Raw genomic sequence first — 24,412 nt, 5'->3', positions numbered from 1 at the left:
CACAGAACCACACACACACAGCTCAGCTACACACACAGAACTACACACACACAGAACTACACACACACAGAACCACACACACACAGAACCACACAAACAGCCCAGCTACACACACAGAACCACACACACAGCTCAGATACACACACAGAACCACACACACACAGAACTACACACACACAGAACCACACACACACAGCTCAGCTACACACACAGTTCAGCTACACACACAGAACCACACACACACAGAACTACACACACACAGAACCACACACACACAGCTCAGCTACACACAGAGCACAGCTACACACACAGAACCACACACACACAGCTCAGCTACACGAAAATCTCAACTACACACACAGAGACACACAGAACCACACACACACACACACAGAACCACACACACACTTCCCCCATTCCCCTTCTTCTTACCCTGTCCCAGCGCAGCATGGCAGTATGAGACCTGTGGTGATGTAAGAAGCATGTTATCAGTCACATGATTCTGACATCACCGCAGGTCCTGTAGAACACCCAGGAGAGAGCAGTACGAAGGCTCTCCTCTCTGGGAGATCGGGTGCAGCTCTATATCAGGGCATCACCCAATCTCCATTACAGGGTCAGGAGGGTCTGGCAGTGCTGGATCCTCCTGACCTTCGGTCTGTAAGACGCAGGGACTTTTTAGCAAGATTTTTTCTTGCTAAAAAGTGCGTCTTATAGTCCAAAAAATATGGGAAGTGCTACAATGAAGGAATTAGGCCTTGCATTTTAACTGTGACATAATATTTAACATAGCAAATATTAATTGAAGAACTTCTTGATTTCCTTCTAAATGTATGTGTAACAAATCTGTTGTTTATTGAGAGTTTTTGGCAGCAAGAACCAAGTTCTTGCTCAGAAAACATTGTGAAACCAACAGAACAGTACACATATAATTCAGTGGGGATAGTTTGAACGTGGAAGCCAGATATGTAGCAAAACCAGAGCCTGACATCCCTGTTTTACTAAATATTTGTATTCTTGACACTGTCCAGTCAGTGCTGTCAGTGCTCCAGAATTGTAATTTTGTGGGGTTTCCAAGTATTTACTAAAACAGTCCTCCTTAAATTATAGTGTATTTTATTCAGTTTTTGTAGTAAATAAAGATCAGTGAAATATTTTGTATTAAAGCTTTGGATGTATTCATATTAATTAACAATTTAAAATACCAATTTAAATGGCATCTACACAACTGGCAACAACCAAATGGAGAATTTAGAAACTTGCAAAGGTCTAAGCTGTTGCTAAAACATATGGGACAGTAATATTGATTTTCACTATTTTAATACAAAGCTGCAATAACAAAGTTCTGTGTTTAACCCCTGAACCACACCACAATAGTGTAGCACAGTTAAAGAGAACCCGTCAGGCAAATCAACCCCTGAAACTAAATATATTTTCATAAACTGCCATTAGAACGCATTGTCCCTATCCGGTCATGGTCCCTATCCGGTACAGGTACTAAAGCTGTATGCAAATGACCTGAGAGATGTCAAATAAGTCACTATCATATTCAAGCTGTCCAGCTTATTCATTAGTGGGAGGCACAGCCACACCCCCAGTGCTTTACTGACAGCCTGTATAATGGTGTAATGGCTCCTCTGCAGCCTGTGTGTATGAGATACTACATACACATGACTGACAGCCTGTATAACGATGTGAGGTATAATGGTGTAATGGCTCCTCCATGTTCTTCCTGGTGCTGGCAGCCACGCAGGGCCGGTTCTAGACAAAGTGGGGCCCTGGGCAAAACTAAAAGTGGGGCCCCAAAATAAAACTATTTTATGACCAGTCACAGTCAGGAAGAGGCTCCTTTAGTATGGTACAACAAACTGTAATATGGGAGAATTTTCATAGGCGATAGATAAATGATAGGGAGATTTATGGGCAGCATGGTGGCTCCGTGATTAGCACTACAGCCTTGCAGCGCTGGTCAACATCTGAAAAAGATTTTGTATGTTCTCTCTGTGTCTGCGTGGGTTTCCTCCGGGTCCTCCGGTTTCCTCCCACACTCCAGAAAATTACTGGTAGGTTGATTAGACTGTGAGGCCCATTGGGGAGAGGGACCGATATTTTCTGAAAGCAGACACTTGCCCCATTTTCAAAATTGCTTCAAAGATTTTATAGACATAGGCGCCTTCATGCAATTTTGATTCAAATTGAAACATTTTATTAAAAATACTTAAAATTTGACTTTGATGGCAAAAAATTTGATCCAAACAGAAAATGTTTACCTTCACATCTCCTAAATGTAATACATGGACATTTGTAGAGTTCACAAATGTGCCCTATTGATATGTTCACATAAATAAATCCACATAATATCACTAAAACTACTATAACTAGATATCTGCTTTTCAGCTAGAAATTCAAAGACTGTCACAACCTGCAAAATATATCAATAAAACAGAATAAAAAGTAAAGGCGCCATAAACCTATAGAATTTTGAAAGCAGACAACCAGGCGATGCATTTGGCAATTAACATTCAAAGTTTCCTCTAAAATATGTACAAATCCAGATACTTATATAAAGAAAATCTACTTTCCTAAAACAGTAAGATGTGAGGAGAGCATACATACCCCACACCAATATATTCACCAAAATATGCAGCAAAGGGAACTGCAGAAAATTCACACAGATTTATCATTGTATGCTCCTTACACAATGGTAACCCAAATAAATAACTATATATCCATAAACCTCTCTAATGAGATAATAAAAGTAACTTTTAGATGTGCGCCAATGTATTATCACAATAACAGAACCCTCCGCGCTTCATAAGATTGAGAGTGAGAACGTCATAACATTGGTGTAAGTAATGGAGGATGGTGGGAAATAAAAACTTTATTCCAGGACATGTGTGTGTTTTTGGTGTTACATTTAACTTTATGGACATGTTCTGGTCGCTGTGTAGTCACATTAGACGAAGAGGATTGAATGTTCATCGTATCAGTCAATTTTCCCAACAAAAAATAACCATCACAAAATAAAAGGGAATAAGAGAGAAAGGGCCACATTTATCACTTTTGTGCGCGTAAGTGTAGTAGCTGCGCCTAAATTCTGGTGCACTGTTTTCCAGAATTATCACAAGCTACAACCATCTTTGATAAGTTAATTTCCTGCCTCTTATTAATCACTTTACTTTAACACAGTTTAGGCGCAATTTTGGCGCAGTTTAGGCGCAATGTTAGATTCAGGCACTTACATGTGATCCTGCTACAAGCTCCTCTCTGCTTCTCCCACAGCCCAGAATGAAGATAACACTCACAGCAGCACCCAGGTGTGTGACACCCAGCACCCAGTGACCTCCTCAGCAGTGGCTTCTCCTGGAGGGGATCCCCCAGTGCTGGTCTCCTGCTGCACCCCTGTAATTCTGCATAGTATCCCCCTCAGACACAGAATTACATGGGGGACACTTGTTTGTAGTATCTGCAACATTCTGTAACGTTCTCTTCTCTCTTGCTCTGAGCTCAGGATTCTGCAGAATGTTTTGTAAATAGAAGGTGATGAACTGTAAATAGAGTCTGCAGCTCCTGTCTGCAGAGTATCTCATGTCTGTATTATATGTTCTAGTGTCTGCAATGTCTGGATGAGCTTTGCAGAACAGTTCATTTCTAGCAGCAAAGGGGCTCAGTGCTTTCTTCTCCGTTAACGCCACCTTCGGGCTGGAGTGTTTTTGCGCCCGTTTTTGCGCCTAAATGAAAAGTCGCAAGTGATGAATATCATTAGGCGCAGCAAAACATCTGGATTGCTAGGATAAATGAGGGAAAGCTGGTTATTTTTGCTGCGCGGCTAATTTGGCGTTTAGTCGCAAAAATGGCACAAAAATGGTGCACCTGAATGAAAAGGCGCAAAAACAACAGAAAAAAACGAGTGATACATGTGGCCCAAAGTGTGTTAGTTCTGTATAGAGAAGGGTTAAAAACATGAATATTAGTTGATATTATCCCTTCTCAAAATGTAGCAACATATTAGGGCAGATTTACTTAACCGGCCCATTCGTGATCCAGCGGCGCGTTCTCTGAACAGGATTCGGGTCCGGACGGGATTTATGAAGGTAGTTCCTCCGCCGTCCACCAGGTGGCGCTGCTGCGCTGAAAATCATCTGAACGTGCCGGAATACACCGAGCTGGACCAGGTGAAGGTAAGCGCTTCCCAAACGACACATTTTCGGTTTTTAAATGCGGCGGTTTTTCCGAATACGTCAGGTTTTCGTTCGGCCACGCCCCCCGATTTCCGTTGCGTGCATGCCAGCGCCGATGCGCCACAATCCGATCGCGCCAAAATCCAGGGGCAATTCAGGTACAATCGGTGCAAATCGGAAATATTTGGGTAACACGTCGGGAAAACGCGAATCGGGCCCTAAGTAAATGACCCCCATTATCTGTGAGGTGCAGCAGCTCCTGTGTCCAGCAAATGCTCCCTGCAGCCTAATGGCTAAGAATCTGGATTGGGGGGGGGGTTAATTTCAGGGGGCTGTATCTCTGGCTCTGTGACACATAGAACCTCACTTCTTTTTTCCTTTGAAAGAAGAGAGTCTCCTCTTTTATATGCATCTAAATTTTTGTTTCTAAAGTGAAGGAAAACTGAAATATTAACTGTTAAACTGCCGTTGGGAGTGATTTTTAAATATAAAAATGGCACCTGATATTCTCACTTTAAACCTGAATATCTCTGGATCCATAGCACCTAGAAACACAATTCAAGATTCATTTGAAAGAAGAGATTCTCCCCTTTCTCCCAGGGGGCCCTAGGCAATTGCCACCTTTGCCTACCCATAGCGCCGGCCCTGCAGCCACGCCCCCTGCAACCTGTGTGTATGAGATACTCCTATACACATGACTGACAGCTTGTATAATGATGTGATGCATAATGGTGCATTGGCTCCTCTATGTGCTTCCTGGTGCTGGCGGCCACGCCCCCAGCAGCCTGCGTGTGTGTATAGGAGAGATACAACAGCTCCAGGCAGCCATGTTATAGCAGAACATGTCAGGTGTAGCTGATGTCTGTGTCTTTCAGATGTGTATTAGGAGAGAGCATATCAGCAGATAAAGCACAGACACTAGCAATACTTTACTATACATTACACACAGACATGAGCAGGGGGAGGAGAGGGGAGGGGTAACAGGGGTGACATCACTGCCTCTACCATGTGACCAGCCTCATTTACATAATAAAGAAAAGATGATTTTTGCAATGAGTAATGTATGACTTGACTAGACAAAGGCAGGGATGGGATCCTTGTGAACTGCTCCAACAGGTAGAGGTGACAGATATAGTGACAGAAACCTGATGACAGGCGTCCTTTAAGGTTTTATAAAGAGGGCCCAAGGGCTGAGCCCTTTGAATGCAAGGTGGATGTCCACTTTATGGCACTGCCATCTTGGATTGCTGACCAGATACTATGGCTTTGTGGCTCGCAGGCCTATTACATAAAAAAGAAAAAGAATTATACAATGGTGTCTAACTGGATATTTTTTGTCAGGTTTATCAGGAGTCAGATCATAGTATTTTATAGAGAAAAGGTTTTGTTGCTCTCTGAAGGTTTACTTAATGCTACCCATTAAGATTTTTATTTACATATATAACTGATAAATAGTGATGAGGGGGTAAGTTGAAATGCAGGTTCCATGGGTTTGTCCAAATTTAGCAACAAAATTTGATTTGGGACCCGGACTTTGGACCAAACTTTGACCCGTGCACGAACTCCATTGAAGTCTTTTGGGATCTGGCTTTTAACACCCAAAAATGGCTGTAAATTGGTGCTAGTAAGGGCTAGGGGGGTGAAAATTGGTGGGAGTAACAAGGTAGCTGTACATGAAATAATAACATTTAAAAAAAAAAAAATTTTTAAGTTATGTCACAGCTGTTTAAGGCCCTCTGGGTGTTCAAACCCAGTTAGCCATTAGAAGAAGCAATGGGAAGAAGAAGCAGCGATAGAAGAAGCAATGGGAAAACCACACACCTTTCCACTCACTGCGGTTAAAGACACTCTGGGTGTTCAGTCCCAGTTATTTGAATGTGAATACTGCAACCAAAACATTTATGCTTGTCCTCATAGGCATTTATTTATTGGACCTTCATAGTGGACTAACTGCCACACTAGAGAGGAATAAATACTTCTCCCTGTCTGTATTGTGAATACAGCTCAATTGTTTGGCCATGTAGTAACCAAAAGCAATCCAATTGATAAACATACTGCAGAACTTAAAGGCAACCTGTCACCAGGGACCTTGTTTTTACTAAAGACAGGTTACAGAAGCCCATAACAGCTGCAGTGCACATATTCCTTTCTGCTTTCTCTAAGAATTTGTATTACAATATAATTGTGTGTTATAACATACCCTGCACCCTGACAGAATCCTCTGTTTAGTCCCAGGAGTTGGGCATTGGTTTGGATGCATTTCAATAAACAACATGTGACTTGTCTGTACTGCAGACTGCTCAGCTCTTGTCCCCCATCCTTGTGCTCCTGTACAGCTTGGAAAATAAGTATTCCTAATCACTGAATAATTCCTTAACATTTTAGTTTTGCTGCAATGCACCATGCACAAGTGTCTTAAAATGTTGAGCTAGCATTAAGACATTTCGAGAATTGTACTATGTAAATGAGAGATCCTACGGTCTCTGTTACAAATTGATAATTACAATCACCTTTACTCTTTCAGTTCCCATTACATGAAAAAATACCCTTAGTGTTACTGGAATTTATAGACAGAAAATGTTGTGAAGTATTGTAAGCCACACTTTGGTTCTGTTCCAAAATTCTCTCCTTAAATCTCCTTAAAGGCCCTGGAGAGCTTGGCAGCATCAAACAATATGCCAGTACATAAAGCATGAATCTTACATATGACCAACAGATGGCAGCAGATCTCTTTCGGTTGTGCTGTAAATGGCAGCTTTCTGCCTCTTCCAAGCAGGGGTTTTATTAGTCATGAGATGCCTTCTGCAGCAGTGGATGTTTGTTTTCTTCAAAGACTTCAAGAGGATTATACAGCAATACTTGCAAATACTAGACATTTTTATTCACCTTAACTGCATCATCCAGCAACATCATAAAGGTCCTGTTCCTGTATAGTATTCAGCTCCAGAAAATAATCATCATCAATCATACCTTGATTGGCAAGTTCCTCCTGTCAGTGAATAGCGCACATGAATAAGAAAAAGTAGAGTTATTAAATGTGAAGGAAAGCATTTAAGCTACAAGACTGGATTTTTCCATTTTCTGAAGCCAAAATAGAAAGTAAAAGTGCTGTCATTTGCCTTTCCTGCATTGGTGCAATGGGTTAGGGTTAATTACTGCATTATTTGCAATACATTTGCATTCATCTTAACCCCTTACCGACGTTTGACCTAATAGTCAAACATCGTCTGACGTTGTATAGAGAAGGCTCACGGGCTGGGCCCTCTCCATACAAGGTGGGTGTTGGCTACAATATGCAGACACCCACCGGTAATATGCAAACACCCACTGGTAATATGCAAACACCCACAGTTGGCGCTGGCACAGATCGCAGGTATTAACCATGTAAATGTTTCTAGCAAAGCTGCTGGATACATTTAAATCCTTGCGACATGTAGGCGCCACCTTCTTGGAGTCAATCACTGTGCCCTGTGAAGTCATCGGGGGGCAGCGATTGGTTACTATGACATACAAAGACTACATACAAAGACCCAAGGCTGCCTTTTTTTAACCCATGTATTACAATGTGCGATTTACACATTGTAATAGATGATTTGTAAAATCCCCATACACCGCCATACCATAGTATGGCAGTATATGGTAGCATCAGTCAGACAACCTAGGGTTAAAGTACCCTAGGGGGTCTGGAAAATAGTAAAGAAAAAATTTTAAAAAATGTTTCAAAAGTTACATTAAAAAACCTAACAATTCATGGCTCTGTACATGGAAAAATAAAAAGGTTATAGTTTTTTGTAGGTGGGAAGTAAAAAAATGGAAACGCAACAATGAAAGAGGGCTTGGGCGTTAAAGGTTAAAGGGTCTTTTCAAGTCAAAAGGGGGGTAAATGAACTCCAATGCTCATTTCCCAACTGTCCTTGCCTACTTGACAAGCAAACAATGGCCATCAACTGAAGGATGCTCCCTACACTGTATAAGGTGATTGCTAGGAAGAAGGGGAGAAAAAAACATAGTCTGTAAACTGAGTAAAATAAAAAGGATAGTGCATCGAACAAGCCAGAGAATAGTAACAGTATGAACAAAATCATAACAAGATGGCAGCTTAGTACAAAATCAGAATGTAAAGGATAGTCAGACAACAGATCGGATGTCAGACAACTGGAAGCCAGATAAGGAAAAATCCACACACGGGAAGTTTAACCAAATAATTGTCAGTAAACTCCTGTCTCAAGGTATAAGGGGAAAATCAGATGATTGAGAGGCAGCTGAAGAAAACCATTAAAGATTTAGAAATTTTCTTACATGTTTGTAAGTACTGCCAATAGAACAGTTTGGCCGGTCTGTTTGGTATAATGTGCCCCTTTTCATATTTAACAACATTAAATTTCACTTGAATTAAAGTTTTAAAATGACTCTATCAGTAGTTTTGACAAGGCAAAAATGCAGACAGTGCTAGTTAGTAGCCCTTAAAAGCTACTGATTTATACCTTTGTGTATGTTGTTAGCAACAACCAGGGGAGGTGAGATATAATTATAGCAGCTTCCTGATGCAACCAGGCATCCTTTACTGAGAGGTCACAGTATGGTGGATGTGGGCGGTAGAGGTGGCCCCATTAAGGCAGCTGCCAATATCCCCCTACTGGACATCCGGCATTGCATAGGGGTATGTTTTTACACTACTATGTACTTAGCTCTCTGCACATTACTATATTCCATCCAATCCGTTTAATGACTGTTGTACTACTCACAACGGCCTTAATTGGCAGTCTCTGTAAGGAGAACTCTAATTTCCGGACCATAGTACTTACCTAGCATCCTCAGCCAGAGCAAAGGGCTAAAGACTTTGAAGCAGCTCAACCCAGGGAGCCAAGGGCATAACCAAGCCTCGGCACAACATTTTCTCTGACTTCTAGCAATTGAAGCATAATAAAATCTTCAACCTTACTCTGTGCGCTGTTCTTTAACTGCAAGTTTTAAACCAAATCCAAACTCCCTTCCCCCACCCTAAGAATATCACCAATAAATTTCAGAAGTAGCATTGGTTTAGTATATAGTCAAGTAAGGGCTGGCTCCAGGGTTCGGTAGGTCAGTAGGTTCAGAGGACAACAGAGCCTTAGTGGGCCACTTTTCAGAGAATACAAGTGGTGGAATTAAATATCAGAAATTAAAACAGTCCCCTGTTCATTAAAATATTCTCTAGTTTATCATCCCAAACAGCCCCTTCATGGTTATTTTGTATACAGCCTCCGCATGGGTTATGTTATATACAGCCACCCGCAGATTCACTATATAGATCCCCCTTAGCAGGCTGGGGACTGAGATTTGGCCATGTGGACCCCTCATCAGCTCTGGGCACTGGCACTTGCCTGGGCATGCAGGGATTCCAGTATGCTTTCTTCTCCATTCTCACTGATGTGATAACATCACTAGATGTAAATGAAGTTTAATCACCTCTAGCTAGTATTTAATCTGTATCTACCATTCAGTGGGTTCTATTGTAATTTGTGCATCTTAAATGCCTTGTGCCACAGCAAGGGTTTAAGATTTTAAGCTTTGTACAACATAGGGGTGTGGCCCTGGTAAAGCAGGCATAGCTTAGTATAACTGCATCTCATGCAGTAGAAATATATCTGTCTAGAACTGTGCACTGCCTTGGGCTACATTCACACGAACATAACAATACTATAGCAATGCACAGCGCATGTCCTATCTTTTCACATGTACGGAGCGGTACAGTGCCACACGTTTGCTGCACTGTATAGCTCTGTGCACCCATTTCCGGCCTATGGGGGACATCGCCCTACGGTCGTGTGAATGCAGCCTTAATTTGAGACACTCTTGATAAATCTGTCCCATAGAGATAAGCCACTGTATCTAAGTGACATTGTTAGATGATCTCTCTACCTGTTACAGCATCACTTTTCCCCATTAGGCAGTGAATGTGCTGATGATGCACTTTAGTATTTTGAATGGCTGTGCCATCCATCATTCTGCCTTGCGATCCATATACATGTGATTGCAACACTTCCACCCCTTTGCTAAAAGCTGGTTCCAGTGGTGACACTATGGCTCCATCACCCCTGAGAACATCCAGAATAGGCAAAATATGAGAGGCGGGTTTGTTGCTTTGTTGTTAAAACTTAATTTCCAGTGGTCTCTGTGAGCGGTGTACTGCAGAAACTCCTTGAAAGTCGCTCTATAGATAGTCAGGTAGTCAATCAGCACTAGTTATCTGGAATAACTGGTGGGCATGTGGAGGTGTAATGTCCAGCAGCATGCGCCATTACCAAATTCTACACCCAGCTAACTTCCTGGTTGGTTGGAAAGGGTCTAAGGCCAGAGCATTTCTTGCCTCTTTCAAGGCTGTGTCAACCCTTTAAGAGACAATTTCCCCACTAATTGCACTGCTGGCAATTTTTGCGGAGATTTTAAAGTAGCAAACAGATTCTTTGAATTTATTTTAACAAATTCATGTGATGCTCTACATCTCTTACAATTTATAGTCAAAAGAATGCATGTCATGATGTGCCATTGTGGTCCTGACCCCCATACACTGCACACTTCAGGCTAGCAGAACTTTATAAGTTATGCAATTTTGCTGCCAGATGGTTGCAGTAGCTCTATCTTTGCTGTGACCTCTACCTTACAACACACTTCATTTCTCTGCCGCCTTATTTCATAACGGATGCTGTCTTATCAGGGCAAACAGCATGAGATCATAGAACTGTCCTTCATTTTCTATGCATACAACCATAACATTATAACATCATTTTATGCATAGAGAGATGAGATGCTTGTTCATTAAATAATTCAGGTTATATTTCCTGTAACGGTTCCCATAAGACATATTTACATATGAAGTAACAAACTCATCATAAATATGATTGGCATGTGTAATAAAAATTTTAAAAATGCTATATAATATCTAAAATAATTTATTTTAACATGAAGTTTTAAGCAGCACTTAGAGCAAGACGGGTCACTTTGAGGAGCAAAGCTATTGCTCCTGTTGCTAGGCATTAGCCTATTGTAATCTAGCTAACAAGATATTTGTACAGTTGTGAAATTTGGGACTCTAAAGTATTCCCTAATGGAATGGAAAACCTCACATATATATAGCAGCCCTTTATCAATTAAACTATATTACTTTTTACAGAGCACCACACAAATTAATATATATGTAGCACCCCAATTAATATGTATAAATAAAGGAATTATTATTATTATTTAATTTAAACATAATTAATACACTCAACTTAGTGCCCCTGGGGCTATGGCCAGTAGAAACATAAAACAGCTCTTTTGCTGCTCTGCTCTGCTTCTGTTATTAGTTGTACGAGCAGCTCTTGTCAGGTCTGTACTTCTAATGAGTGATGTGGGTGGCCAAGGCCCGATCAGCTGTTCGAATCACCCGCATTATAATCTGCAATTTTACTATTGTCAACTTAAATTGTTTGCATTCCAGCAAAAAAATTCTATACAGAAAGATACTGATTTCATATAAAGGATGAGTTCAATTTGTAGATTCTAGGTAATGCCAGTAATTGTATGAATGCATAAGACTCTTTGTACTCTGTCATGTAGTATTTTATTTGTATATATCCCCTATGATTTGTAAAGAGCTATGGAATATGATGGCGCTATATAAATAAAGATTATTATGCTAATATCTTTCTAACATGCTGTGGATTTACTAGGAACATTACAGTATGGTAACATAATGGCTAAACAATTTATGAGCCGTGTGTAGTTTATATGACAGCACAAGAATGAGGACATCTATCACCTACTATAACCTGCATTCCAAGTAAGGGAGGAAGATGCATACCATCATGCGTTGTATTACCATCACATTCTCTTCTCCCCATGCCAAGTAAAGCAGTTTGGTCAGTTTTCCCATGAAGTCTCAAAGGAGTGGCCTGGATGACATAAGCATTGGTATCATGGGAAAACCTGCCAAAAGCCTTGATTTCAATTACCACACAAAGCACGAGAAATGTTTACAAAACAGCTCGCTCTGATGTAAGCCTAACGCAGGTTGTATGGAGAGGCGGGCACAACATCCAGGAAAAAGAGGGCAATTGTTTTGGAGAACAAAGCAAATACTTTGGCACAAAATATGTATGAAAATGTGCTTTGTTTTTGGTTTGCTCAGTGTTCAGTGTAAATTACCAGATAAACCATTTGCGTGCAATGTGTTAAGTATTAATGCTATAAAATGTTTCATGTAGCTTTTTAGAACTATTTGGTTCATAACCACATATGGAAACATCTGAAAATATTGTATTGTTAATCTAGATGGACGGAAAACACTAAAAGTACAGATGAATCCTTAGTATGAGGCAACTCCAATTTTTATAATGACAGATCACTTCCATGATTTGAATAAATCTTTTAATTTGTCTCCTAATCACTGGCCAATAAAATAATAGAAGCAACTTCGCTTTTTTAACCAGTGATCCTGGATTCCATCACCCGCAAAGCTTTAGGTCACTGTTGTGTGGTAGCTGACCAGTAACCTGCCATATACAGGCCAGACTGCATACAGCTGTTCAGCCATATACTCAGACCCGGAGTCACGTCACCAGGCAATATTTACTTTATCTGTGAGAAGATCCTTTGTGCACCCTCCCCCAGCTTCTCACTGTACCCTGCTGGCTAAGAACCTGGAGGGGGCGCACTTCAGAGGGCTATAACTTTACATCCCTGGCACCTCAGTGTTTTTTTGTCTGAAAAAGGAGAATATCTTCTTTACTAAGGATCTAGAATTGTGTTTCTAACTGCCAGAGATCCACAGATATTAACTGTTAAAGTGCAAGTCAGGTGTGATTTATATACATATAAATCGCACCTGAAATTGTCACGTTAAGGCTACATTCACATCGGCATATAGCAGCGCGCTGGAGGGGAGGAGGGGGTCACCACTCCCGTCTCCATAGAAAATAATACTTCACGGCCATAGATAGGACATGCTTTATCTTTTTTTGCAGACATGGCTCGGAACAGTGAGCTTTCGTACTGAGCCTGGGTACAATAGCAAATTTGCGGCCGGATATACGTTGCCCCAATGATTGTGTGAATGCACTCTAAACATCTATATCTCACTATCCCTGGAACCTAGAAACATAAACTTTTAGATTATTATGAGAGAGGAGATTCTCCTCTTTCATACAAGAAAGACCCTGAGATTTTGGGTGCCAGAGATCCAAAGTTATAGCTCCTTGAATCCAGGACTTATCTCATTCGCCCTTGGCCATAGTGGTGACACCCTTGTGAGAATGTATGAGTTATCTATAGGATAGTTGATACTGAACTGAAGGGACTGAAAAACTAGATATGAACCTTGTCTAACGGAGAAGAATAATCACTTCCACAGGGTGTGATGCACCACCATGGCACATGGGATAGTGTTGTAATTTTGCCTTGGTGACCCCTTTGTGACTAATTATAGCCAATTTCCATTTGATAAACCCCTTCTAACTTCACATTCTTCTTCTACCAAGTACATAACAAGCATAATATCAATAGTGTTTCTATGATGCATCCGCTGTTTTGGCTAGTTAATGGTGCTATAAAGTCCTGACAGGTCTCTTTAATTTGGCTATGTGTGAATATTGTATACCCTTCCATACATAGGTAACTTGTTTCACATATCTTCATTTACAGAGTTTGCTTACATCCTACAAGCATAGCATTGGATAAGTAATGACAGAACGCTGATTATATGGAATGAGTGGACTGTAGGTAGCAAGAAGTCTTCCTACAGTCAATGGGAGTCATTATTGGAGCATACAGTAATCCTTTAGTGCCAGTGTGATCACTTGTAATATGCATGTATTGAAATTGCTGTAGGTTTTGTGTATTGCTCTCTGCTATCTATAATTCATCATCAGTTTGCCGTTTCAGGGTTATCACATCTGTGGTTACTGCAGGGAGGTCAGACCTGGTTCCAGAATAGCAGAATTGCCTTTAGTATTGTTGAGATGATGATTTAATAGGGCTCCTTCTATGAACTGTACATCATTCTTGTAAATGCAAGCCGCTTTCTGTCAGTTAAACTGCCGGTAGAGATAAAATAGGGTTGGTGTTAGAGTTTGCCTTGCACAAGAAACCACCTCTTTACTGATGAAAGACTTAATGCCTGACAACCAGACTTTTCCTTCAACGAATTTCCTATTCAACTGCCAAAATTGAGAACTTGATATAAATTCTTATGTGTCCGCTTGTCTTGCACAAGTAGTCTTTGCCTTAGTCCCTTGCTAGATGACAGTCATCAAACTAAGTGGAGTGTGTTCTTTATAGGAGTGAACTATTGTAATATACAAACTCAGAGAACTTTTTCATCTACTTTTCTGGTCAATCTCGAGTGATTTTAAAAATCTCTGTTTGCTGTCATTGAATAGAGACACTTTGACTTAGGCTCCATGCACACATATGTAGGCATGCGGCAGGAGTGATGAAGAGGAGGAGGGGTGAGCGCCTCTCTTCTCTCTTCATAGAAAAAAGTGGCGCACAGCTGTTCTTATGGCCAAAGATAGAGCAGTCTCTATCTTTTTGTGACCACAGCACTTGTGACCACTCGTTGTGCCCAACGTACCGCGCACTGTGCCCATTGCCATCTATGGGGGTGTATACACGGCTGCATAACATTGCTATTTAGACAAATGAATAAAAGTGCAATACTCAGGCTCTCTTTTCTCAATTTTTTTCTTTGCTGATGCAACCGTATTCCATATGGGTGATGCACCAACATGAGGTAATGTAAGGAGTAACATTAAGTATTAGACCAACCTTGATGTCAGGTAGTTTGTTTTAATCTATGTTGTACATAAGATCTGAGGAACTGATGCACATAATGTGTATCCAAATATTACAAAATCTTTCATTGCACCATGATTAAAGGAAAACTGCCATCAGGGATTTCACTAATAAGGCAGATCTGATGGTAGGTTTCTACTATCTAACTGATGAAGCTATTAGATAGATTCCCTACATAATTCCCTTTTTAGCAGGCAGAAGCAGAGAAAAAGCTTATCTTATATTAATGCAAATGATGGGCAAAGGCTACGCTCCAGTAGCCTTTGCTCCACCTACGAAAGGTCCTTGGCTCACTCCTTAGGTTGGTTCCTTTTACTCTCTGGTCCCAAAGCCTAAGATCTGCGCATGCGGTTGCACTCTGCATAGATAGTCTAAGTAGAGCATTTGCACATAGCGGCACACCCTTCAACCCGAAGCTGCGGTGCATGTGCACAACTCCGGCTTCGGGACCAGAGCGTGAAAGGAAAGCATGTAAAGAGCTCGCCGAGTACCTTTGGTAGGTGGGATCGGCAGAGGCTTCTGGGGCGTGGAGTAGCTTTTGCTCCCACGTCCCAGTAGCCTCTGCCGATCATTTATATGTATAAAAGCGTTTTCTCTACTTCTGCCTGCTAAAAGGATTAGATAGGGACACTATAGGCATGAGTTAGATACTAGAAACATACCACCGGATCTACCTTGTTATGTAGATCCTTGAAGGTAAGTTTCCTTTAAGTTTTATTTCTTGAAAGCCCCTTTTTTATACAAACTTCAAAGGAGATGTAACCTATTTATGTTTCTTTCCATTGATTTCCAGTGATTACATAAGGGATGTGCTCCTATTTTTGTGTCTCAGGAAGATTAAAATGGATTACAATAGTCTATACCGTAGGTGGTGAGAAAATAAATTGAGTCAATTAAAGTATCAGCTTTAAGACAATATCAATAAACTACTGTAAATTATTTAAACCATATTTTCTTTAGCCATAGAAAGCTCAGCACATAATGATATGAAAATAATGGTAATAAATAAGTAATGTAACCAGTCTTACCCCTGAACGGGTTGGTTGTCTTGGATTACATTTTGGGATTCTGTTTAGTGTAAACCAGAGGGGAATAAGGGGGCTCGAGAAATTCTTGGACAAAAATGCTATTGATACCTATATCATGGTGCGAGTCAGGTGCGTAATGATTGCAATTGCTGTGGGTGCAACAGTGACCCGGCTCGCATCTGCCAGATCATGGGTCCATAAAGAAGAATAAAATGTATATGTGTCTTTAATACACACATGCATTGATTATGTGCACCCCTCAAACACACACACTGCTATCTTGGGGTGATGGGAGTATTATAGCATCTGCTATGAAGACTGCATACCTGGTTCAGCATGAAAGGTCAGTGTCCTTGTATGAGTGAGCATATGAATAGAAGTATATGAATGTGATTGAATACATTTCGTCTTTGTGTATATTATATGAATGTATTGAAATGCATGTATACATAAATGTATGGGTGTGTATTAAATGTGCGTACCTGGAATACTGTTATTGTAAAGATTTGTTTATCCTTTATGTGCATCCATTGCAGATTATATCATAAGTGTCAGACACTACTGCAGAAATACACTCACCGGCCACTTTATTAGGTACACCATGCTAGTAACGGGTTGGACCCCCTTTTGCCTTCAGAACTGCCTCAATTCTTCGTGGCATAGATTCAACAAGGTGCTGGAAGCATTCCTCAGAGATTTTGGTCCATATTGACATGATGGCATCACACAGTTGCCGCAGATTTGTCGGCTGCACATCCATGATGCAAATCTCCCGGTCCACCACATCCCAAAGATGCTCTATTGGATTGAGATCTGGTGACTGTGGAGGCCATTTGAGTACAGTGAACTCATTGTCATGTTCAAGAAACCAGTCTGAGATGATTCCAGCTTTATGACATGGCGCATTATCCTGCTGAAAGTAGCCATCAGATGTTGGGTACATTGTGGTCATAAAGGGATGGACATGGTCAGCAACAATACTCAGGAAGGCTGTGGCGTTGCAACGATGCTCAATTGGTACCAAGGGGCCCAAAGAGCGCCAAGAAAATATTCCCCACACCATGACACCACCACCACCAGCCTGAACCGTTGATACAAGGCAGGATGGATCCATGCTTTCATGTTGTTGATGCCAAATTCTGACCCTACCATACGAATGTCGGAGCAGAAATCAAGACTCATCAGACCTGGCAACGTTTTTCCAATCTTCTACTGTCCAATTTCGATGAGCTTGTGCAAATTGTAGCCTCAGTTTCCTGTTCTTAGCTGAAAGGAGTGGCACCCGGTGTGGTCTTCTGCTGCTGTAGCCCATCTGCCTCAAAGTTCGACGTACTGTGCGTTCAGAGATGCTCTTCTGCCTACCTTGGTTGTAACGGGTGGCGATTTGAGTCACTGTTGCCTTTCTATCAGCTCGAACCAGTCTGCCCATTCTCCTCTGACCTCTGGCATCAACAAGGCATTTCCGTCCACAGAACTGCCACACACTGGATGTTTTTTCTTTTTCGGACCATTGTCTGTAAACCCCAGAGATGGTTGTGCGTGAAAATCCCAGTAGATCAGCAGTTTCTGAAATACGCAGACCAGCCCTTCTGGCACCAACAACCATGCCACGTTCAAAGGCACTCAAATCACCTTTCTTCCCCATACTGATGCTCGGTTTGAACTGCAGGAGATTGTCTACATGCCTAAATGCACTGGGTGTGTGTCTTTAGCATATAGCATATATAGTATTTGTGAATGTTTCTGACCATAAATATGAATATAAATGTGAGTAGAATATATGTTTCATAAATAGTATATGTATGTTTATGTCTGTGATATATTTTTAAGTATATAATGGTACTAGCTGTAGCTCCCAGTGTTGCCCAGGATAGTAAATAGCTGCTCTTAGCTGTGACAAAATAGAATGGGTTAACAAAAATATTTTATATGTATCTATAGACTGTCCTAGACTGTCTCTGACTGTCTCTGTCACTGTCTGTCTCATTCCAGTGACCGTCTCTGACAGTCTCATTCAGCGACTGTGTCTCGGACGCTCTCACTCCAGTGACTGTCGGTCTCGGGCACTCTCACTCCAGTGACTGTCGGTCTCGGGCACTATCACTCCAGTGACTGTCGGTCTCGGGCACTCTCACTCCAGTGACTGCCGGTCTCGGGCAAAATGGAAGTCTGATTTAGAAACTTTAGATTTATTTTTGGAAAACTGCCGTCATAGTACTGTGGCAGCAGATCGTATAGACATGCATCTGCTGGCCCGGCTGGGAACCCGAAGACTGGCTGCGGGCAGAAGAGGACTCCGGGGGACAGCACCGGAGGTTGAGTACTAACTGGGGGTCTTGTGCTGAAAAACTCAGCTTATACTCAAGTATGTACAAGTAATCTTTTTTAGTATCTCTTTTCAGAGGCTGTATTTTTCTGTTGACAGATCTGGTTGTGATGTATTTTTACTTTTTTGCAAAAAGTTGTTCTTTTCATTCCCATCATTTTAGGGCGCATAACTTTTTTTAATTTTTTTGGTGAGGGTATTTGATGAAAAATAATATAATTCTAATGCTGGCACTATATAAATAAAGGAATGAATTATATTACAGGAAACTTTTAGGTTTTTTTTACGCTGTTAGGAACCTTTAACCTCATTCATTTTTTACACACTTGGGCTTGTACAAGTGTTCGTCTGATCGCTTGTTGAAGCCCTTACACACTTAAATACAAATGTATTGCAGTGCGTAATGTAAGTAATTGATGCAAGCTCATTTGGTTGCAGCCAAGTCCTGCCAGAAGGCAGAACCAGCTGAATAGTGAGCAGACAACATCGGCCTCGGATGGATCAGTTCTCCCGGTAAGCTCACCGGGGAGGTCTGATCCAGGAGGAATAGACTTACACACCACGGTCATGATTGACCACGGCATATAAGGGGTTAAACACCCAGGATCCGAGTTTTAAATCATTTTGTTAGGGGCTTGTAAGAAAATGCCTTTATGCATAATGCAGTGTTGGAAAGCCATACTCAGCAGAATATTTTCATGAGGCCATTTAGATAACTTAAACTGAAATCTTATTACATGCTTAACAACTGAGCATCTAAATGAGCACAAAATGTTAACTTATAACTGATTACTGCGGGTGAGGAAGTTGGTTGCTAGGCAATGTGATCTCATGTGTTACATTGCAATGCTGCACGTCCTTCCTCCGCTGTGCTCCTTGTCATTCCTCTCTATCAATGTATTACATTAAATTCTTCCAAACTAAAACCTTGTAGATGCTATAGGTTGGCTTTCATGGATCTACATCTTTATTTAACCTTATATACTATAATCCTTTGTCATACTTTGTAGGGTTTATATGAAAAAATAAAATGTGCTCAAAAGAGCAGTTAATGTAATAGGCAGCATTATAATATTTTAGAGAACCTGATTAGAGTAATGTCTCTACCTTCCGCAGCATGTTGGCTCAGAAAAGTGAGGCAAATTTATGACGAATATGTGTTACTGAGTATAATTGTTTTTTTTTTTTTTAATAAAGCCTGTACCAAGTTCACATAGGGCTCTTTGGGATACTACGACACCCATTCATAAGCGCCTGTCAGTGGTTTAGTGTCCAAGGTATCCCAACAGAGAATTGTTTAAGGTGTATCTAACCTTTCAACAAAATAGTCAGAAATCAATTGCCCAGTGTACACCTCAGGAATAACACTGCTTCTATGCATTATGCAAAAATCACTTTGAGGTATTCTGCCAGCGCCCAAATGCCTTAAACTGACAGTTGGGCAAAAGGTGCTATAATAGGGCTACAGGGAAGATCTATCACTTCTTCTATGGCTGAACAAGGGGGCAAGGCTGCTACCATATGCTGGCACAGGAGCTCCGGCATATAGTAAATTCCCCCCTATAAGTCTATTAGGATGGCCAAAAATGCATATTAAATCCATATTTATCCCTGTCTGCAATTACAAGTCATTGCGTCAATACTATGAGAATGCAGTGATTTCTAAGTAACCATTGTCTCACCCAGAGATATTTCATAAAGCACCTTTGTGTCTTAAGCAGAAGGAAACAGATTCTCATAAAGGCTAAAAGGAGCAGGGACATCCACACCGTGTTGCTGAAAACACCTCACTCACTTTCAGCAAAAACTCCTGTACAAAATATAAAAATCATGTCTCACACCGTGCTCCTAAATCCTTTCTAGCCTGCGCAACAGACCACACTGTGCCCCACATAAATAAAATACCTCTCACAACATAATGAGCCCCACTGTGCCTGTGCTTAAGAAATATGCAATTTTGTCTACAAAATACAGTGACCCCTCAATACATTACAATCTATACCAAGCCCTCAAAAAAAAACATAGCCTCCATAACCAAAATGTGGAGCCTTCTGCTAAATACAGCTATGTATCCTATCTTTCAGAACACCTGAACAGTGTAACAGCTAAATGTATTGGACTATTAAAATGGTGTACTGGAAAACAAATCAACAGTTAAATACTCTTGAAGTGAATGCATTTTTTTGCATTTGACATGATGCATCTACTACATACAATTGCTGGTGAGAAGTGTAGAATTAGACATTTGAATAAATATTCTTCTGGGCTAGGTACCAATAGAAGTGGACAAATATTGGTTTGCATATAGTTTGGTTGCATTGAAAACTATTCAGTTACCCTAAGTTACTACTCAGAGACATACAGGTGATTGTGTATAGGGTTAGTTGAAAACAATAGAGACAATCCCACTGTAGACTGCAGGGGCCAGGAAGCAGATTGGCGTAACAGCTTTAGGCAGGTAGCATTGATTTATTAGGAACTGCGGGGTAAGTGTGTAGCAGGTAAAGTACCAACTGCGCACAGATTTATTTTCAATATACTGTGAAATTATATAACAATACCCAACTTGGGTCAAGGGGTCCTGTTGACACTTCCATTAGAGTTTTTGTTTTTTAAAGCCCCCAATGATAAGTTCCGTAGATCTAGTCTTTAAATGTATTGATGCCTCTAGATGCCAAATAAGCTAAGCTCTGGGAAAATCTGATCCACCTCATTAGTGCTGTGAAAAACACCATCTGGTTTTGTTGCTGCAGACAATATTAAAACTAAAAATAAGATCTGGGAGGCAGGCATTACAGTAGAATTACAGGGCAAATCAGGGATTATACCATTTAATTAGGAGAAATTTCATAATACTTTATTAAACTATAACAGGCCAGAAGGAGACTGTGTTGAATATAACAAAGATAAATATGTTTAAGTTCACTGAAAGTGAATGGAAATCCAAGTGTATGTGAAGATACGAAATCACAGGATAGATAATAGCAGGCAGCTCTGCAGTCAGTGGGCGTGAGTTCAGGCAGCTGTCCCGACGGATAGGTGTTTGGGGGTCCATGCCGTTGGGGAGCTGTGCCTGGGGGAGTACGAGCAGAAAGGTCATCAGGCAGGCGGGAGGAGGGCTGTGCTGTTGGTCTGGGGGAAGGGAGTCGGCTGTGCCGTCGGCCGGGGGGAGGGAGGGCAGCTGTGCCGACTGGTGGGAGTTTGGGTGGCTGTGATAGTGGGCAGCCTGTATACGTGGGTAGACCAGGCCAGCACAGCAGGGGGGTCCCATTTATGCTGTGTTGTTGGCGTCAGCAGGGAGAGAGGGCCTGGGAGAATGCCACTGATAGATTTTGGTTCCGCCATCCATCCCAGGCTTCTGAGCAACGTGGGCCCCTGCCTACAAAGTAAAATGTCCCCTGTACCAAACCATATAAACATCTGTGTTGCCCAGGGAAGTGTAGGTGTTGTGATGTAATGGCTGGCTGGATGTACCTAAAGGGAGATGTCATAGGCAGCATTGTGATGTGTCAGCGCTGAGTCTCCCCCATTGAGCATGTATAATTTATTGAAATGGTGAAAGTCAGCACAGATTGAGTGCTAACAGTGTATAACTGTAGAATTTTCCTGACAGTGTCAGGAATGTGTATATAATCCAGTACAGGTTTTAGGGTACCCACATGCAGGAGAGGCTAAAGAGAGGTGGCCATAGTTCCCTTATGTTTGGGGCTTCTTTAGCTTGAATGCTGGCTAGGTAATACTGGTTTTGCAGGGAAATGCTGCTATGTTGCAAAGGACAAATTCCAAATAATTCCAAATTCCAAACAAACAAAATCCAAATTTAATTGTTCTGATGAGGGTGGACTTTCATATGTTGTCTCACTTGCTAGAAGAGCTAGTGGCACCTTGTTCACTCTCTGGATGAATGTATAGAACTGGCTGCATACTAGAAAGTAAGAATACCCTCCTGGCATGGACTGGGATGTGTCTCATAGAAGTACTACATGGCACTGTGATCACCAGAATGCTCCAAGGCTGGGATGAGAAGTAGCAACAGATCTAGCGATATTTACTAAGCTAAGGCTTACTTATTTACATCAAAACTTTAAGTCCTTTTTTCCCTAAAGTTGTAGTTTTCATTAACTTTAAACTGTCCGAACTCATTTATTACATTTTTCTATTCCAGGGCCCATTCTTATCATAAATGAAGGTTTATATACCATTGCACTTGCATCTGGCTTTTTTCTTGTACTTTTTGTGTGCCCCATAATCTTCTCTCATCTCATACCTCAATATTCAATGTCAACTTAAATATTTCTGAAACTAACATGAAAAACCCAGCAGTAATGTTCCCACATCTATTGCATGTTGCCTCACTTCAATGACCAGCTTTTTGAGGGGGATTAGTACAATCTCTGATTGAATCCAGGGTCAGAATGTGATGTGCAGCAGGGAACACTCTGGCCACACCACACTCATTGTCAATGGCTTGAAGATGCAGATGCTTCCACCCTTTCCTATTTACCCCCTCCCCTTTTTTTAGGTCTGTGACCTATTTTGCACCTGTTTTACTGAATGCCGAAAAATCAATAAACACAATAAAAAAATTAAAAAAAAAGATGCAGATGCCATTGATGGCTTTCCGTTCAGTATAGTTCTCAAGCAGACGATTGCAGCCACATCGAGTAGTGTTTCTATCACTGGCCATGGCCATAGACATAGTGCCAGGTGTTGGGGCCCACCGGTGGATTCTTGTCCTATTTTCCTCCAAAAGTTAACTTCTGATAATTCTTTTGCCTTCCGAATTACCTGAGTGTCATAAATTTGTCAAGAAATCAACGATCCCTCTAATCTGAATCTTCCAATCTCATCCCAAGATTTACTTAAGTCTGACTTGACTGACATTGAGAATTGGATGGAGAATCCTCAACCAATCTTCATGTTCCATAAAACAGACATACAGTCTTCCAGAAGTCATAAGCACCCTGCTCCACCTGTGTAGCACACTCTATATGAGCCCTGAGGAGCGGAAATTGGAACTGTCCCACTCTCCAGTTTCAGGAGTTTGGAACTATGTTTTTAGGTTTCACAAAAAAATGCAAAGAAAGAGTGTTGTAAGATATTAATATTATAGAATGAAATGTTATGTTTATTGGGGAAATCTGTACAAAGAGGTTGAAGTACCCTGTTGGAGCACCATTAGCCTGGATACAGGTAGAGATAGCTGGACATTGATGCATATAGTTTCTACAGATGCTGCACAGTTTAGGTGGCAAAACCTGCATTCTCAGCAAATCCTATGGCTGCCCAATTAGTGATGGACCTGACTACCAGGTAGGCAAAGACTATGTTGCCATTTGACAGAGAAATATTATATATATTATATTTTCTTGTCATGAAATTGACATAAAATTGAGTGGATTCATTCATAAAAAGGAATTTTGAAATACCAAACCTGTGACGATAAATTTGTTGTGGAAGCCTTCCACTTTCCAGGATTTCCTTTTCCAAAATTTGTTGTAAAAATTGAGAAACTTCTGATTTTTTGCTAATTGTTTCTTTTTCTTTTCAGTGTTTGGTCCTGTCCCACACACTCTGTCTGAAGAATGGATAGCAATGCAAACCAAAAGGATGATTGACATGAGGGTGAATCCTGTGACAGGTTTCTCTTCTAGCTGGGACTATGAGAAGAATCAGTGGAAAAAGTAGAATAAATATGACCTTGTCAAAAATACTACAATAAAATGCCTGTAATTCATGAAAGCATTTTTTTTCTTTATTTGTGTACTAAGTCATAGTCAAAAGGAAACAACCCTTTAAAGTATCCACTAGTATTGATTGCATGTGAGGAAAGTAGTTGTCCTTACTGTGACAAAAATACATTTACTGTGACCAAGCTTCTCAATATTTACACAATACCTTGTCATTTTTTCCATAGTGCCAATATATCCTGCAGTACTATACAGAGATTGTCATAACCAACATCAGCCTGCATTGGGTCTCACAGTCTTGAAATGGACCCAGGTGCTGGTCAGATCCCTTGGACCAAGCTCAATGCAGGGAATGGGAGTCCTTCCATCACA

At 41.0% G+C, this 24,412-nt stretch overlaps 1 protein-coding gene across 2 annotated transcripts in view; it reads left to right on the top strand.

Annotated features, from left to right (window-relative positions):
* LOC140134085 (cytochrome c oxidase subunit 4 isoform 1, mitochondrial-like) overlaps positions 1–24,075 on the top strand; it is a 59,827-nt gene extending 35,752 nt beyond the window's left edge. For both annotated transcript variants that reach the window (XM_072154729.1, XM_072154730.1), the window contains exon 5: positions 23,902–24,075. In XM_072154729.1, coding sequence (XP_072010830.1) covers positions 23,902–24,038 — 137 coding nt within the window. In that variant the 3' untranslated portion in view covers positions 24,039–24,075. The remainder of the gene's footprint in view (positions 1–23,901) is intronic.
* The last annotated feature ends 337 nt before the right edge of the window (positions 24,076–24,412 follow it).

This window comes from Engystomops pustulosus, chromosome 5 (genome assembly GCF_040894005.1).
Source record: "Engystomops pustulosus chromosome 5, aEngPut4.maternal, whole genome shotgun sequence".
In the NCBI taxonomy this organism is placed as follows: domain Eukaryota; kingdom Metazoa; phylum Chordata; class Amphibia; order Anura; family Leptodactylidae; genus Engystomops; species Engystomops pustulosus.
The sequence above is the reverse complement of the archived record's forward strand: the minus strand, read 5'-3'. Positions and strand labels throughout refer to the sequence as shown.